This window comes from Trachinotus anak, unplaced genomic scaffold (assembly GCF_046630095.1).
Source record: "Trachinotus anak isolate AG129_WGS33_773 ecotype Australia unplaced genomic scaffold, CSIRO_AGI_Tana_v1 ptg000015l, whole genome shotgun sequence".
Lineage (NCBI taxonomy): Eukaryota > Metazoa > Chordata > Actinopteri > Carangiformes > Carangidae > Trachinotus > Trachinotus anak.
Window position 1 is genome coordinate 5,727,407 of NW_027273866.1, and position 17,587 is coordinate 5,744,993.

A 17,587-nucleotide genomic window follows, 5' to 3' on the forward strand; every position below is an offset into this window, starting at 1 on the left:
AATGCGGCAGTTCCACAGATGATGAGCGGCAATGATGATTGCGGATTGCATCATAGCCCACAATTGAACTTATCATCACCCAATAATGAGGATAGACTCCCAGAAAATGTGTTGCTGGGCGGGAAACAACACACAATAACGCTAACGGTTATTACAATATGTGGTCATTACCTCTAATTTCTGAAGTAATAACACTGAAAAGCTAATAGACTATACCAACTGTTAAATAAATTGTTCTTCTCAATAAGGCAGTTTTGTTCTAGCTTTTTATGTTGACACGTAAGCGTATTTGAATTAATGTTTTCAAGCTCATTAGCAGAGAAGGGGATTGTCTGAAACTCAACAGAGAAGCAAATTGATTGAATTACAGATGAATAAAGCTTTTTACAAAAAAAGTTTAGAAGTAATTAATTTCATTTTACAGTTGACAAATGTAGTTTCAAGTGTGTTTTTGAAAAAGGTTAATAAGCCTAAAAGCTCCTTATGGTGTTAATTTTGTTAATGTCTAAATATGTTTGTTAACGACCTTTTTTCCCCATGGCTGGGGGGGACAATGGTATGATATCCCAGCGTCATCACTAACTATGACTATATCAACATGCAATGTTGTTGACAACAAAAAGACCAGACTAAAATGTAGTTTAAAGAATAAAAAGAGTTTAGTGGTTTTCTTTGACTAAGACAGTTAGTCAACTAAAACTTAAAAAAATAAACAGGATGAGGTTGACTAAATATGATAAAAACTAACAAGATCATAAAATAAACACTAGTTCCTTAACTTTTAAGGGTTTAGCATGCTTCAAGTGTCAAATGATCACATTTTATGGCAAAATGTTTATAATTGCCTTAAATCAAAGGAGTGAGAACAGGGACAGCCTGATAACAACAGCAGATTGTCAATATGCTGTAATATTATTTATTCAGTGTAATTATCATCAGTCATTACAGCCAACTTCTCCATCTTTGTGATACTGAAAACTTTTCACAAACTCAGTACCACTGCTCCCTGTAACTCTACAAAAAAAAAACCTCATACCGTAAAATGTCAAACACATAATGGATATGTAACATAACTGATATGTTCAATAGTGGTTATAAAACTGCATCTGTGTGATCGTATTGATCCTGAATTAATGGTATATGCTGACAGCAACATGGCAGAACTTGACGGAGGTGAGGTGGAGGTCAGCATTTTTTGTAAATGGTGTGTTGTATTACCATTATCTAACGCACAGGCCGACACAGTGATGATATAACGATCATGAGGATGATGACAAGGATGGATGGTGGTCACAGATGTACCGGCGCACTCACACATGAAGTGTGATTTCTGAATAAGCACATTCTGGTGGGAAATGGTCAGACAGCCAATTCCAATATGTCTGTTTTGGTTGTTCATAATGACATCAGTTATAATAACCCTGAAGTCCAGAGTCTCCCAAACTGTGAAGAGTGAAGAGTGCACTGCCTATATCATGTCTTGATGTGTTATAGATTTCATGCATCTTACCAGTTTGCCCATGCAGCGCTGCTGTCCCACTCCATTCTCACATTTGTGGTGCAGGCTCATCTTGCAGGCTTTGCAACGCAGGCCATGCTTTGCTGTGTTTCCCGCCAAGAACACCACATGTTTGGCTGTGGTACCTGAGACACGCACACAGAAAAGAGGCAACAGGTTCAAATCTGTTTTTGTAAGGAACTGGACTCCATCTCATTCATTTATTTATTGTCTAGAAACCAGAATTTCTGGAGGGGAAAAAAAAAACCCTGTGAAAATTGCATGTGGAGCTTTTTAACAGGGACAAAATTTAGCAAATGTGAAATGTCATGTGCACTTCTGCAAAACCATCTTAACTAAACTGACTGTTACTGAGCCAATGCTGTCTCCACCATGTGAAACAATTTCAAACTGCTGTCTGAGTGCAGCTTACCCTCACTTACTCACATGTGACTCACTGTTGCTGGAATTAATGAAGATTAATCGGACTTATTAGTTAACCAAAGTTACGCAACATTGAAACGTGGAGTATTTAGCCTGTGTGTGTGTGTGTGTGTGTGTGTGAACGAGTAACAAATGAATAAATACTGAGAAAGACAGAGCAGAGAGAGATTAAACAGAAACATGAGAATGATAGTCTTGTTTTGGATGGAGATGTGAGATTGTGAAGATGGAGGTGTTGGCAGAGAATTAAGCTCACATAGCAACAGTGACAGCTCAGTGTTTAATGAAGATCACTGAGCTAAGACTGTCACTGTGAGGAGTGTGTTTGTAAGGCTTAAAGAAAGACAACAAAGGGCAAGAGATGAATAGGCAGGTATGTATGAATGTGTGGTAATTAGGTAATACTGGTGTGTTTGGGGCGTTAGGGTTGTAATGTCACTACAGTGGAAATCTAGCTTTCAGTGGTCTTACAGATTTAATTAAGTAGATGTGGACTTCATCATTAAGAAGGTAGTTACTAGACTGAGCAGGTAAATAGTTCAACCTCGCTTTTCTGTCAAGTTCAGGTTCCTTGACTTTTAAAGATTTAAAAGATCCTGATATTACTGTCCAGACCTTGAAACGTCATGGACCATATACCTGCTCAGGGCAGAAAAAGATCCTGAAAATTGGGCTAACCCGGAAAAAAAATGTTAATATAACACGTCCTAAGATCCACAATCCACCTTTAGGCACAGAGTCCAATCTCTCCTCCACTGAGATTGTGTGTGCTTGGAGGGAGTGACATGACCAGAGCTTAAACACCAAATATCAAGTCTGTACGTATTCTGCATTCAAATAATAATACATTTTACTGAGCTAAAATTAGTAGTTAAGCTAATAACCAGCAATAACTGGACAGAGGAAGCTAGTGGTATAAGGCTTAGTATATGAAAATGTGAATTTATATTCTTTTGGTTTCAAGTGGAGAAAAGCAGAGACGGGCTCCTGAGAAGACAAATTACCTGCAAACCATTAAGTCTTATACATAGCATGATAAGAGCCGCCACTCACAGCCAGCAGTGGTGTATCATTTGACAGCTATTGCACATTAACAAGAGACGACAGTGTTACCAAGTCCCAGTGCTGTTATTAGTTGTAGTCTGGCAGCGACGTGCCTCTAGCTCTTTATTGATTAATCAATAATCACGTGCCCTGCTCTGGCCCACACCCTCCATGTGTGCGTGTGAAAATATGGATATGCAAAGGAATCATCGATCCACTACAGTGGGTGTCAAGAACACAAGGGAGTATATAAGATGTTTTGAGTAATCCAGGTTTCATCACAGAAAGATATCGTTTTTTTTGTGCTTTGTGAATGGCCAGTGTAGCAGGCAAATAACGTCAGCACCTAAGTCCAGGTTACCCTCAAAATGCAGCATATTCAGTTTGATGAGCAGGGTGAGGAGGGTCAGTGAGCAGAGGTAATACTGTACTGTAAAAATGAAACCAAGCAGAACACCTGATCCCCGAACAAGACAGCAAACATGAGATACTGTGTGCTTAAGGTACAAAGCTCCTCATGTGTAGTTTACTCATCCAGCAAGGGGGAAAAAAAATCTCTGCTTGCTCTTCACGTGCTGCAATGTGACCCAGTGTCACGGCTATCTGGAGCTGGACAGCAGCGAAACTCAGTAATGTCTGGAAAACTGGATCCGTACCCCCCATTTTAAAGCTGTTGTGCTGCTTGGCTGTGCCGCCAGAGCTAGTTACACTGAGACGGAAACCGAGAGAAATGTGATCCTGGCCTGAATCCTCAGCCACAGATCACCGACAGCAACAACAACAGCAGAAGCAGAGGTAGTGAACACAACCTGCACCAATTTTTAGGTCACTGACAGTGTTGTTTCATGAGCACTTTGAGTGTTATTCTCATTCAGCAAAGAATTTCTCCTCAGTATCTTTAAGCCACCCTGGCTCAGAGCTCTTGTCTGTCTCTGTGGATGCACAGGAGCAGGAAGCAACTTAAGTTCCTGTCAAGCTGTTGTTGATTGGCTTGTTTGAGCCGACTCATTCCAACATTGGAGAATAATGAGACGCCTCCACGTTAACTCATAACAGCTAAGAAACGAACACACCACTGTGTTTTCAGCAGGACGATACAAGAAGCTGACAGTGTCGTCCTCCTTTGGTAATGGATGATGTTAGTGTGTGTGTGTTTAGATGCTTTTTTCTTCCAGGCTCAGGGAAGAGTCCAGGGCCTAAAGCCATTACAGCTGTGGGGGAAGAGAATGACAGAGCTGCTCTCTCTGGCATTTGCTCTTTCTTGGCTACTCTGCCTTTAAAGTCTATTATTCATTTACTCTACAGTAAAGAACAAGACTCCTGCCATATTTCCCATACCTTCTTCATCTTCTCTTTCTGCCTCCATTTCCTAGTCTTTCTCCCTACAGTATCTCTCTCAAGCTGCCTACTAAGCTGCCAATCTTACTACACATCTCCTGATTTCCTGTGCAGATAGCCTTCATTGTGACAATGACTCCTCCACCTCCTCTTCCTCTTATGCTCCTCCAAAACAATGACCTGAGCAGATCTCTTTGGTTTATATGCAGACTTTAATTAGTTTCTCCCACAGCCATTTGTCCTTTTGGGAAATTAAGGGAATAAGGCCTAGAACTGTAGTGCTCTGATGTCACATTAACTGCTCGTAGAAATAAAATTTATTTGCAGCAATGATGAGCATCATCCTGCAAAGACATCCGAAATTATCCGTCACAAACATTAATTGAAATTTTGACCAGATGCTGGCACTAAAGGAGACATCAAGTTTCACAGCAATCACTAAAGTCTTGTAGGGTTCATCATCTGGGAACCATGGATGCCTGTACAAAATTTTGTGCCAATTCATCAAATAGTTTTTGAGATATTTCAGTCGGGACCAAAGTCCCACAGACAGATCAACCCCACATGACTATAAATAGCTACCTGTTGTAGTATGAGTCAAGCCTCAAACTTGAAAAAAATGTTTGCTTTCTTTAAACTTTTCTTGGGCTGAATTTTTTAGATGACATTTTACCACAAGCACCACCGCAGTTTGATATTTTATGACGCATTTTTGTACGAGATGTGTGAGACATTTTGAGGAAATGGCAGACAATGTCAGCTGTCTGTCGTTACACTAACATGGGTACATCGAGGATCAGCTGAAGGGGAAAGTCGTCACAACATGCAGTGGTGTCCTGTGACTAAGCATGTTTGTGGTGAAATGTAGTATGTAACTCAAACTTGCAATAACACACCCAGAAACACTACTGTCATCAACTACTATACACCTCTGAAACAGTGAGAGTGTGTGTGTGTGTGTGTGTGTGTGTGTGTGTGTGTGTGTGTGTGTGTGTGTGTGTGTGTGTGTGTGTGTGTCTGTGTTTTATACAGGGAGGAGTAGTAAAGCGTCATTTAGCACCACAGCAGCATCTGTCTGCTGGCTGACCTTAACCCCTGATCCCCAAGGTGAATGTATTTCTGCCGTCAACCAATCCTGTCATGTGTAATTCAGGGATTTCATAGAACAGATTAGTGCATGTTAATCAAGTGAGATTACTCTCCCAACTTGTCTTGCTAATTCCAGGAATGTAGGTCCCTTGATTTGTGGCATTTCAGGGATCTTGAAAGTAAATTACTGTCTAACCTTTAAAAGCAGTTGCTGGAGATCAGTCTTTACTGTCTGACAGTGATATTTAGTAATAGTAACTTAGATTTCTGTATATATCCTGCATACTATATGTCGTTTTAGAAAAACAGACATTACTAGATATAGTATAAACTTTTAGGCTCTGTCTCTAAATTCTTTATGTAAATCCACTATGAAATGAAATAGAGTGAAATTAAATAAATTAAGTTATAAATTAGTATATTATTATATTATTAAATGTACTCAATTAAATAAATTGATTGACAATTGAGTGACAGTTTTTAAATTAAATTAAGTTAACTTGATTAAATTTACTGAAATTAATTGAATAAAAAATTAATGAATTTGAATTAAATCTATTAAATAAAATGTGTTGAATTGACTAGGAACAGTGAAGACAGACAGGATATATGGGGAAAGAGAGTAGGTGAATTCTCATGATTAGTGGATGAATTCTTGACTCATGGCCAAAAACTTGTTTTTGTGAGGTCACAGTGACCTTAACCTTTGACCTCTGACCACCAAAATTGAATTAGTTCATCCTTGAGTCTAATGAACCAGGCGTTCTTGAGATATTGTGTTCATGAGAATGGCACGTATGGACGGACGGACAACCTAAAAACCCAACCCAAAAGCCAGCCCTGGTCAACCAGTAAAAGACATCTGACATTCTCTTACATACAGTACAAGGGTTTTAAAAAACAGATAAAGGTTTTATAAAACAGATGAACGCCTACGGAAAAATGGTAATATGTTTATGGCTCTATCAATTATTTACTAATGTAGTTTACTCTGCCTTCATTTAGGGAAAGCTAATGGATGACTCAGAGAGCACTATAATATAATTCAGCCTTTTTTGTATAATGGATGACACATTAAATTTGTACAGACTTTTATATAATAAAGGATCCTCCTGTAGGAAGAAAGTGGGTGTTTATTATTTCCAGTCTGCTTTTTGCAATATTAACATATTGGTATTCATCTATTAGCTGTTATTAAAAACAGTGAGCAATGAAACTGGTTATAAGATTGATCCTTAAGGTAAAATTAGTGCATTATCACACCTTATCTATGTCACCTTAATATATCAAATTATATTAGTTTTAAACTGTATTTTCTCTCACACCTTTTTACAAATCAACTAACTCATGGAGTCATAAAGTAACAAAACCTATACCTGCTACCTGAGGCCTGAGGAATGTAAAAAAGGTCTGTGAGTCTGTTTAGGATGAAACTGACAAAAGCATGAATGGTTATCTGTACTTGAAGCACCTGTTTTGTACTTGAACGATCCAACAGTGTAAAAAGTGGATTTAGTTTGCTGTGCACTAATTTTCATTTGATTACAAGCATTTTCTAGAACCCTCTCCACCTTTATCAATCTTATAAAACATTTGTGAATAATTACTGCACCATTTTAACTCCTAAACAGTTCTAAAATTTCTAATGAACAGCCATTAAGATTTAATAATGACAGTGTGATTGCGCTTTCAGTTTGAGTCTCCTCCTCTGCCGCTACCACTCTCCTGTGTGCTGGTCATGACTCTGGGACACTGAGTCAGACTTTGACAGCACTATTGCAGCTCATTATACACAAACACACACACACACACACACACACACACACACACACACACAGCAAACCACCCTCCTCTTTCTCCCTCTCTCTCTCTCTCTCTCTCTCTCTGTGCTGACCATGCCATGTTCTCATTAAAACAGGACAAATGAAGACGAGGGCAGCATCTTTTTTTCACGAGTGCACCAGAGGGCACTGCACCGATCACAGGGCCAAGCAGACCTGACATCACACTTTCATTACCAACAGACCACCAGAGGGCCTTTCAAAGCTTTGGCCACCGGATGTGCCTCACTGGCCAAGTCAGATAAAACAGACCAGTGTAAGCAGTAATGCTCGTAAACATGTAAATTTGTTTAATGGTGGAATTAAGTTCAGTTTTACTTCAGTGCTCTTGCATTAAAAGCCAGTATGACTTTTTGATGACACTGGACTGTTGATAGAAAATAGATTTGTTGTATCCTCCTAATGTGAACATTATTCATGCTAGAAGTTATAAGAATTCTGCTTCCAAGAGTTTAATGGTCGTCAGCCTGTGAAAAATATTCATGACACAATAATTCTGTATTATGGAGTCACAGGTGGAGAAAGAAGCTTAAAGTGGTGCACACATCATTACTGGCCACTATGAATTCCACTTATCAAGGACATAGACACCTGCCGCACATATTAAGCCAGCTAACATTTAACCTGCATTAATTAATTTTTTTTTTTTTGGCCAGTTGGGGGCTGCGGAAACCAGTTGTAAACACAAATTTGACATATCACCTGTTGATATGGCAGACTTGTTAGTAAACAGCTGTCCAGCTGTTATGGAGCAACATTAGCATTCACTTTGAGTCGTGTTTGTGTCCACCTGATGAATGTAAGTCTAATATTTGCTCTCTATCAACTCCTGAGGGAAATATCGGTCTCTTTAGCTGCAAAATGCTCCACCATGTTCAGCAGCTAGTCACTAATGTTGTCTGTCTGCCGTTTGGTTCAGGCAAGTAGTGTACACTACAGAGAACAGACCTTTTTGTCTGAAAGCAGCTGCATGCTGCAGCTGGGAAAAACAGTGATAAAAGTGAACCACAACGGTAAAGTCGTGGGCTATAAAACCAAAACAATGAGCTGAAAGATGCTATAAAGCTCCACAGAGCTGAGAGGAACTGCAGGGTTTCACATTACACTGTCAGGTCGGGAACTGAGATTTGAAATATAATCTCTTAACTAAGAACTTCAACTTTGAACAGGTGTTTGAGTTTGTGTTTCTTTCCTTTCAGAAAAAAGGAACTAGTTCAACTTTATGGTTTAAAACTGGACACAATTTTATGAATAATTTTTAATGAATAATTTGAATATGGGACAATCTAATTTCTTTCAACTGTGCGAAGAAAAATGGATGTATTTGTTGATTTAACTCCAGCATATACGTGCTTGTTTCCATGCACATTTTTTAACCCACCTACAGTACATTCACACCCGTCTGACGTCTTTTATCTGCTACCAAACTTGATATCAGGGGCTTGCTGAGCAGATGGCATGGACAGCCCTTGTCATTATTATGCTGCAGAGGCCCTGGGATATAAAGACTTAGTGGTCCCTTAGTACTGACGCTTAACAAGGAGGGGAGCAGCCAGAGAAACCGAAACATCTGGTGAGGGGAGAGCAGGCAGAGGAGCTGGGATGGCTTTTGTGGACTACCTGACACCTCATAGACAGATGGAGGGACAGAGCTCAGTCTGTGAATAAGGAGGACGGAGATTCTTCAGTCACGTGTCAGCAGGTCAGGTTGGATACTCAGTGTCAGGTGCCTAACTGTGTGTGTGTGTGTGACAGTATACATTGTGTGTGTGTGTGTGTGTGAATGCTCTGTAAACTACTCTCACTGCATAACAAGGTTATATTTAGAATACAAAAACACTTTGGGAAATAATAACCTCTTGCTTCCTGCTGTTTCCATACCATATGTGCATATTATTACATATTTATCACTTCTAACTTTAACTCTGATGACAGAAAAGTTTCACTTAGAGCGTCGTCGTGATATCGTGGCCCTAAAACATAAACAGATGAAGGTCTCATTATGAAAAGGTTATTCTCAACGCTGTGATTGCACAGTTCATTAGATGATGTGCAGCAGCTTTTTCTTTGCTTTCTCCTATGATCTTGTCCCTGCTTTGTTTGGTATTCTGATCACACTAATGAAGGCGGGAGGCGTCGTAACCGTACCTACGATCATGTGGTTGCAGACGTCACAGAACGTGGGCTTCTTGAAGATGTGCTCCATAAAGCAGTGCCCCGCAGAGTCTACCTGCAGCGGGTTGCGTGACTGGGAGCGTGATGTGGGAGGAGGAGCGCAGGGGATGGCGGGAGGGACCGGAGGGATGGGGAGGTTGGTGGTGTGCGGCGGGGCCATCCCGATGTTGCAGAGATGGCCCGTGCTGCTGCTCACGTCAGAGAGCAGCTCCGTCTTGTTGTCACTGCTGGTTCGGAAGAAGTTGTCAGCGCTCTTGCTGCGGATGCTCTTGGTCTTGAAGGACAAGGAGCGTTTGAGTCTCTGCAGCTGAAAAGAGAGAAAAAGAGTTGAAGAAAACTGGAGCGAGGGAGAGAAAAAGACAGAGATTGCATGAGGAGAGAGAATGACAGAGGACAAAGAAAAGTGGGACGTAAAGTAAATCAATTCTTGGAATAACCTAAATAAATTACTAGCTTACAAAGTCTGAAAAACCTTCAAGCAAACGTCTCAGTGTCTGATAAAAAAGACCACTGCTATGGGCAACTTATCATTGTGCAGTGGAAAACCTTTGAGGTTCCCTACCTGGAGGATAATGTGATTTCCAGGTTAAGTCCATGCATTATATCCACACTATTTCTCACAAGCTGCGCCGTCGTTTCTGGCTGCAGCCTCTATCAATCTCATTAGCCTCCTATTTTACAGTAATGCTATTCATAACGCTCCACACTGACAACTCCTCATTTAACCTCTCAGTGTGTACTTCCTCCCCTGTGAAACCCACTTAATTCTGGGCTCACACACATAATGAAGAATACCTAAGTTAGTGAAATGTGATTTTATGCTTCTGGTTTCTGGCTGATGTATAGCTGTAGGTCTCTGATTAGAGAAGGAAGGAAAGGAGTCCTAATGATCCGTTATATCCTTGCACACAGTGCAGGCCTGAATGTAAGACTGTAAACAGGTAAACACCTGTGGGGATTAAGTGTTGTTCTGCTGGTTGCTCAAGGTTGATCTGTCCTCTACGTAGTAATAGCCATGTACACAAAGACACAGTTTACATCAACCGATTCTGAGCCGAGATATTCTTCTGAAATCCCAGACTTAAACCATCATACCATAGGGAGAATAAACATAAAACACATTGTTTGCTGTTGATATTTTGACAAACATGCCTGAGCAAGTTGTTTAGAGAGCTTATTATCGCAGCGTTGGCATGGTGAAGATCAATCAGCTCCATGGGTCACTTTGGGAACAATCAATTTGGACCCTTTCTCTGCCATTACCACCCACACACATGAACGTACACACAGGTTCACACACGAACAGACATGAACATACAGCACACATACATTTTCCCGCAACCTATTGCAGCTCTTCAAACACGTGGCTTTTACATTCCCTGAAAATAAAACTTGCAGTAAGACATAATAATAATATAAACACAGCTGGTTCTAGACAACTAAATTAGATTTTGTCAATTCTTTCAAAGTTGTACTCATCTACAAATGCTGTGACGGCAATGGATAAGTACACTTCTATCCTGTAAGGCGGTTTTATATTCTTTTATAATTAAAAAACAGTATTAATAAATAAAGATATTGCACAATCAGCAAAGTGAGGGAATGCGTGCATGCATCCAGGAGCTCATGCTGTGTTTGATGGCATCAAATCCATAAGAGATGTGTTCCATCATAAAGCCAGGAGGGTTAATGGGGACTGGGCAGGGTAATGCAAAACAAACCAAAAAAAAAAAAAAAGCCAGTTATTGCATAATATAACATATCATATCACTGTAAATAAATACACTTACTGATGCAGCCTCTGAGCAAAGAGTGCCTTCTAGAAATATGGGTGGTGATGGATTGTAACCTTGTGTGGCAACAACATAACCAGGTGATCACTTAAAAGCAGTAAAAATTGTAAGGTGAAACAGCTTTTATCTTCATGTACATGCAGGTATGCTGCTGCGATGGACTAAAATCAGCAGTACTCTACAGTCTGCACAAGAGTGTAGGCTCACCTTGCGCTTCTGTTGTTCAGGCCTCACAGTATTCTTAAAGGAGGAATAAAAACACAAACACAGCTTTACTTTATGGTAGTATACTTGTTCAGCCAACTAAGGAGCTCGCTCTACTTATCCTGTCTGTAAGAATGATTAAACACTGTCTTAAATCACTTTTTTTTTTTTTTTTTTGTCTTTCTGAGGTGTTTCCGCCTATGATATTGGAAGTGAGCGTGGCTGTTTGGCAGAAGCTTCAATATAATGTGAAAAGTCAGCCAGGAGTTTCTTGAAATACTCAGTGACTGCACATGCCAAAGTAAGAGCTCACATGCTCGAGCCTTAAAAGACATGATGCAACAGAGAAGATCGTCTCTGTCATCCCTGCTGCAACTGGGAAACCTGACCAAGCACCAATTACACAAATGCAAAAGTCATATCTTCACGAACAGTCAAAGAGAGAAAGCATGAGTCTCTTCTGTCCTTTGTAATAGCTCAGGGGAGAGAAGAGGAGAGCTACTGAAACCATCCACTACCATGATGACTAGTCCAATATTTTACTGCTAATTGTAGTAGTCTGGGCACCATGTGACCCACATAGATGGCAAAACGCCTGAGGCAGCTGTGGATCTCTGTCACACAGCCTACTTTTCTATATCAGCCACAAGTAGAAAGTACAAACCCATATGCCACTTATTTATTAATATAGTCATAATAATGGTGACACCATATTGCTTCCTACAGCACACTCTGGACTTGTTTTTAGGCTCATCTAGAACTTAAATAGCTTCTCCATCCTCATTATTCTTACTCCAAATGATTCCAATGTGGTGATTTTACACAGATTATAGTCTCTAGAAAACACTACCCTTTTATTAAAGATAAAAATAAAGATTTAGAGAGTATGTGTGGTGCCCAATAGTGAGTTTAAACTGATCTCATCTTTATTTAAAGGTTGTTTTCTTACATGGTACAATGTCATGATGTTATTCTAATGGTATTCCTACACTCTGAGGGTGATGTGTTGGGCTAAAAATGAGTCTGTAATGACTCTTTATGGCACTTTAAGCGTGTTGTGTCCGTGTTTTTTTTTTTTTTTTTTTTTGTCCTGTTTGTTCAACTGATATTTATGAAGTCAATCCGAGCAATACGTATCGTCCTTACATGTAATCAGGATCAGGCTGTTGAAGCTGCTTTAAAAGGCTGATCAGAGTTTAACTGAATGTTGTTCTTCTTCTGAGCTGATCCCTGTTGAGTCGATTTTATTGTCATGTTGTTAGAAGTTTGTTTGCCCTGCTCTATTAATAAGAGCTGGACTGATGCACAGTGCGATCTCACAGTCTATAAGAAATAATAACAGAACAGTCCTACCTTGGTTTCCTGCTGGCTGGCGTTTGCTGTCGGGGATTTTGGTGTCTCATCCTGGTCCCGTTCGTCCTCTTTGCCCCCACTTTCGTCCTGAATCATGTTGGCCGGCGGGATCATCCTCTCTCTTTCTGTGATCTCTGAAAAAACAGTTGCTCTCGAGAGTTTGTTTTCTTCCACCAGCTGTTTACATCGTTTCCATTCCTCTATAGTGACCGTGACCCGAGTCTGAGAGGGGAACTCATCCAGACCCGCTGCTGCTGCTGCTGCTGCTGCTGCTCAGAGTCTCGGCGGAAAAGATAAGAAAAACGTCTTAAAGATGCTGCGAAATGAGTGTTTCACAAATTGTCACAAGCGTGTCCAGTCCAGCTTCAAAGTGCCCACTCCGGCTAAAGGAAGCCGTTCCGTTGATGTTGTCGTCGTGCGTAATCCTGCCAAGACATCTCCAAGTCCACGCTGTGCGCCGTGCGCCTTACGCTGCCAATACACTGATGGGCGGAGAGCTGAGAGACACCGAGGGAGGGAAGGAGGAGAAACATGACACGCAGACTGTGTCCTGCCGAAATTCACATAGAAAACTAACATATGGTTAAACTACGTTACAACTTGAAAAAAAAAAAAAAAAAATCAGGTTTCAGGTATTTCTTGTTTCCAGAGCATATCCGCTCCTGAACTTGTGAACTTGTATCACTTTGCTGTCATCACATAAGTAAGATTTGAAGACTATATAACTACAATTTAACAGTAGGGCTGTAAAGCTGTACCATCATTATGATACTGAATTGAATAAATCAACATTCTGGGAAATACACTTACACACTTACTTGACTACAGATTAAGATTAGAAGATTAATAATACTCCATTTGTTTTTAACTTTAGCATCTCACAAAACTAGCCATCAGCTGGTTAAGCTTAGATCATTTTCGCATAAATAGGTGGTGGAACCTGGCTCTGTCCAAAGGTAGCTACAAAACCACCTACAAACACCTGTTACTTTCATTAATTGACAGGTTATATTTCCACTGTTTAAACCAACAAGATGCAACATGTTAATTGATGACATTTAGAGATGCTCATAGGTGGATTTTGTTACCTCTGGACAGAGCCTTTTTCTGAGAGCATACACTCCTATATTAATACATCGATATGCCATTAGCTAGGAAATAAACAACATCATGACACTTAAGCTTTTGCAGTGAAATATGAGGCATCTCATCCAGTTAGGATGGGATAGGTGTGATGCCCGTTGTAGTGATACATCACGCTGCCTCCCTCCAGGCTCCCCTGTGATGTGATGTCCTTGAAGTTATATTGCAGGGCGAAGGAGGCAGGCACCAGACTGCAGTCTGCTCACTCTGACAGGAATGCAAACACCCACACAGTCCCCCGGAGTGAGCCTACATATCCAGTTCAGTTATTTTGCCTGCGATCAGAAGGGATTCCCTCCCTAAAAACTGCATCCTCTGAAATGAGACAAATGTGACAGAGAAAAGGCTCAAAAGAACAGGTAGCACAGAGAATATTCACCTTTTTTTTAATAGACCAGGTGTCGTTTTGTCTGCGGATGTGTTAATCTGACTGCCTTTAGCCAGTGAACAAAAAGAAAAAGCTCTTTGTAGTTTACAGGATTATTAAAAAGCATGGGCTCAATGACAAGCATTCAGGGACAGTCATATATCTCTGCATGGAGTGCAGAGATATATGACTGTGAATAACTGCCTGGGCAGTAGTGCACATATAGACCTGCAGTAAATCAGTGACGACTTGAGGCTACAGGTTGTTTACACTGTGTTTCGTTAGTCTAGAAGTTGTCATAAAAATCTATGCATTTAAATTTTTTTTTGAGAGCGATCAATCACTCAGGACAATTTGTCCCAACTCCAACTCTTTGGACTCATTCAGCTGCTGTACTAGGCCCAGTCAACAGGCTCTCAATAAACTTGATCAAGAGTGTGAATTTGGGATTCAACAACAAAACGTAAGCGTAGCATTCAGTACCGGAGTGGTAAATCTCTGACCTAGGAAAAAAGGACACTAATATCTGGTCAGTAGACAAGGGGTTAGTTGAGTTGGATGAAAGCTGAAAGTAGACCCTGGGCTGTGATTGTTACTACTTGCTCAAACTAATTCCAAGGTCAAGAATGAGCTGTCACGCTCACCTGTTGAAATGTTAGTCTAAAATATTCCAACCAACTTATACGGGTCTTTTATGGGGACTTTTAAAAATGGTCACAGGGTGCCTTTTAAATGTGGTCAGTGTACTGGAAAGAAAACCTCAGCTGACTGGTTGTATGCTTTCACACGATAGCCCAGCACCTGGAGGAGACAATCCCCCGAGTTAGTCAGAGAGCCAGACAACCAGAGCGTGAGTCAGTGTTGCACTTGTACATGTATGTCCATGTGGTGTGTGTGTGTGTGTGTGTGTGTGTGTGTGTGTGGTTACTGTGAATCATGTCAGCAGAAAAAGCCAAATGCATGACCAGTTGTGCCAGGAAGCAAGTCGAGAGAGTGTGAAAGAGAGACAGAGAGAGAACATTATAATTTCCTCTCTCAGCTGCCGGACCATCGCCGTGGAAGGAGGGCGTGAAGAGATGAGAGAGGAAGACGAAGCGATGGAGGAGGATAGGACAGGAGCGATAGGGGTTAATTACGACAAATGAAAGGTTTCATCAAGGCAATGAGAAAAGCCACGTTGTGCAATTTCATGGCTCCCAGTCACTGGTCGTTTTATTAGGGATTTCTTTCTTTTCTTTCTTTCCTTTATTTCGTACAATTATTATTCCTATTTATAAGAAACGGAAATGCTTTTTTCTTAATGAAATTAATATGACTATTAAAGAAACCAGAGAAACCTTTTCCATTTGTTCTAACCTTGTGTTTACCTGCTACCAGATGAGACTGCCAGTGAAAAAATATTGTTGTTGAGCAGACTATATCAGAGAGATTCCATCCAGGCAGACATTTCCATCTGGAGGTTTGTGGTCAAACTTTCCAGAAACAATTCTCAGTATTGCTTTTATAACTTGCTCTCTGATCATCTTCATTCATTTCTCAGAAATTTCTTTGCCCAGGGAATGTGACTGTTCAATATATAAAAATCTGCAGATCTGGTTTAAAATTACAGGATATTCCAAAACTGTGTTCTGGTTGCCACTAAATGAACTTTAATGTGACTGTATTTCATCACAAATTAAAAAGATTGCACTCTGCTTAAGCAGACTGATATATCTATCCATGTCTTCATTTGTTTTCATATTAATACATCAAAAGCTGAAGTTGATGCTCAAAATAACAATATAGTAATGCACAAATGTCACACCACAAAAATACACAATTAAATCGCAATGTCTGTTTCTCACATTTAACCCTTACTTAATCACACTCAGATTTACACATGCTGCAGACTTGTTGAGAAAGGTGTGTATTTTAGGATGTGCTGAAATGTGTGTGTGTGTGTGACTGTGTGTGAATAGTACTCTGGAGTAATTGTGGTTCACTTGGTGCCACAGAGTTGTAAATGGTTGTTATACAGTTTGAATGCCTCGCTGCATATTTAATGATTTCACACATGAATGTGTTGTATAGGTTAAAACAGCTTAATTCTGCCTTTGGAGGAACAGAAGTATCTCCAGATACTGTTGCTGAGTGAACATGTGAATCTCTACAGATCCATACATGTATTCCATCTAAGCAGGACAACGTATGAATTTACGTTAAATCTAGCCCTTTGTTTTGGAGTGAATATCATTTGTAGGCCACACACTATGACCAGACCAAAGCCTGGAGTTTCGGCATTTGGTCAATTGGCCCTAACCCACATATTATACAAACTGAAATTTTTACCTGACAGGGGTGCCAAATGAAAAGTCTGTCTGGCTTTGCCATCCCTAGACCCACAGACTAAATGTATTTATATGGAAGAAAAAACAGTGGTGCCCTTTAGACAAAGGTGGTAGTGAAGTTCCTTTATTTTGTTAATAAAATGTGGAATCTGTGAATTTTCCCTCAACCACACCAAAATGAAAATCGTTTATAGATCACGGGATTTAATAAAAGCAAAAATTTCAAAATAAAAGATAATGTAGTGTTTCATTATCATGAAATTCACCTTAATTGAAAGTTACACAAAGTAACAAGTTGCAAAGACTTGTGTTGTTGCTGTTGTTGTATTCTTACCAGAATTTAGGGGAAAAGGATTGAAACTGATGGTCATGGTTGTAAGTGAGGTTGATTTGTTGTTAAATCAAGATGATTTTTATGAATATGATCTGCACTTCCATAAGAGATTCTAAAAAATCTTCATACGGTGGAACCGTGACTTGTTGCTTATTTCTCTGTGCTGAGTTGTCATATCCCTGTAAACAAATCACGACATGTGGGTTAGAAAAAGTTACTCTTTCTTGTAAACAGTACATAGTTGATTCATCGACGCCATTTCCGCTCATTGTGTCTCGAGTACCAGGAGGTTATGAAATCCCCTCTCCAACGCTGTCACATTTACATGTGCCAAACTCCACATTGTGCCTCTTTCTGCTGAGTTCTCAGCTCCTCTGGGAGACTCAGCGTGTCAGCCAGTTATTCTTGGAGAGTAGTTTCCTGCTCACGCACATGGTGTTCGCATCAATTTTTGGTGCTAAGAAGACGTGATCAGTGTTGGGTCCTGGCATCAGTGTCATCACAGTCAAGGCAGAAGTAGAGAGCTATCAGAACTAAAGCATCGTTGCAGTTATCATAAATAATCGTCCATCTATTTTTATCATTATTGCTCTCCTCAAGATTTATTACAACAGTGACTTCTTAATAACACTAGAAA

The 17,587-nt window shown here is 40.1% G+C and overlaps 1 protein-coding gene across 2 annotated transcripts in view; it reads right to left on the bottom strand.

The window, feature by feature from the left end:
- The window catches only part of stac (SH3 and cysteine rich domain), a 31,010-nt gene extending 17,733 nt beyond the window's left edge, over positions 1 to 13,277 (bottom strand). The window contains exons 1-4 of one of the 2 annotated variants that reach the window (XM_071498524.1): positions 12,780 to 13,228; positions 11,430 to 11,462; positions 9,403 to 9,736; positions 1,511 to 1,644 (exon numbers count right to left, since the gene is read on the bottom strand). In XM_071498524.1, coding sequence (XP_071354625.1) covers positions 1,511 to 1,644; positions 9,403 to 9,736; positions 11,430 to 11,462; positions 12,780 to 12,893 — 615 coding nt within the window. In that variant the 5' untranslated portion in view covers positions 12,894 to 13,228. Of the gene's footprint in view, positions 1 to 1,510; positions 1,645 to 9,402; positions 9,737 to 11,429; positions 11,463 to 12,779 lie in introns of both variants that reach the window. The other variant, XM_071498525.1, reaches the window with a different exon arrangement.
- Between the last annotated feature and the right edge of the window lie 4,310 nt (positions 13,278 to 17,587).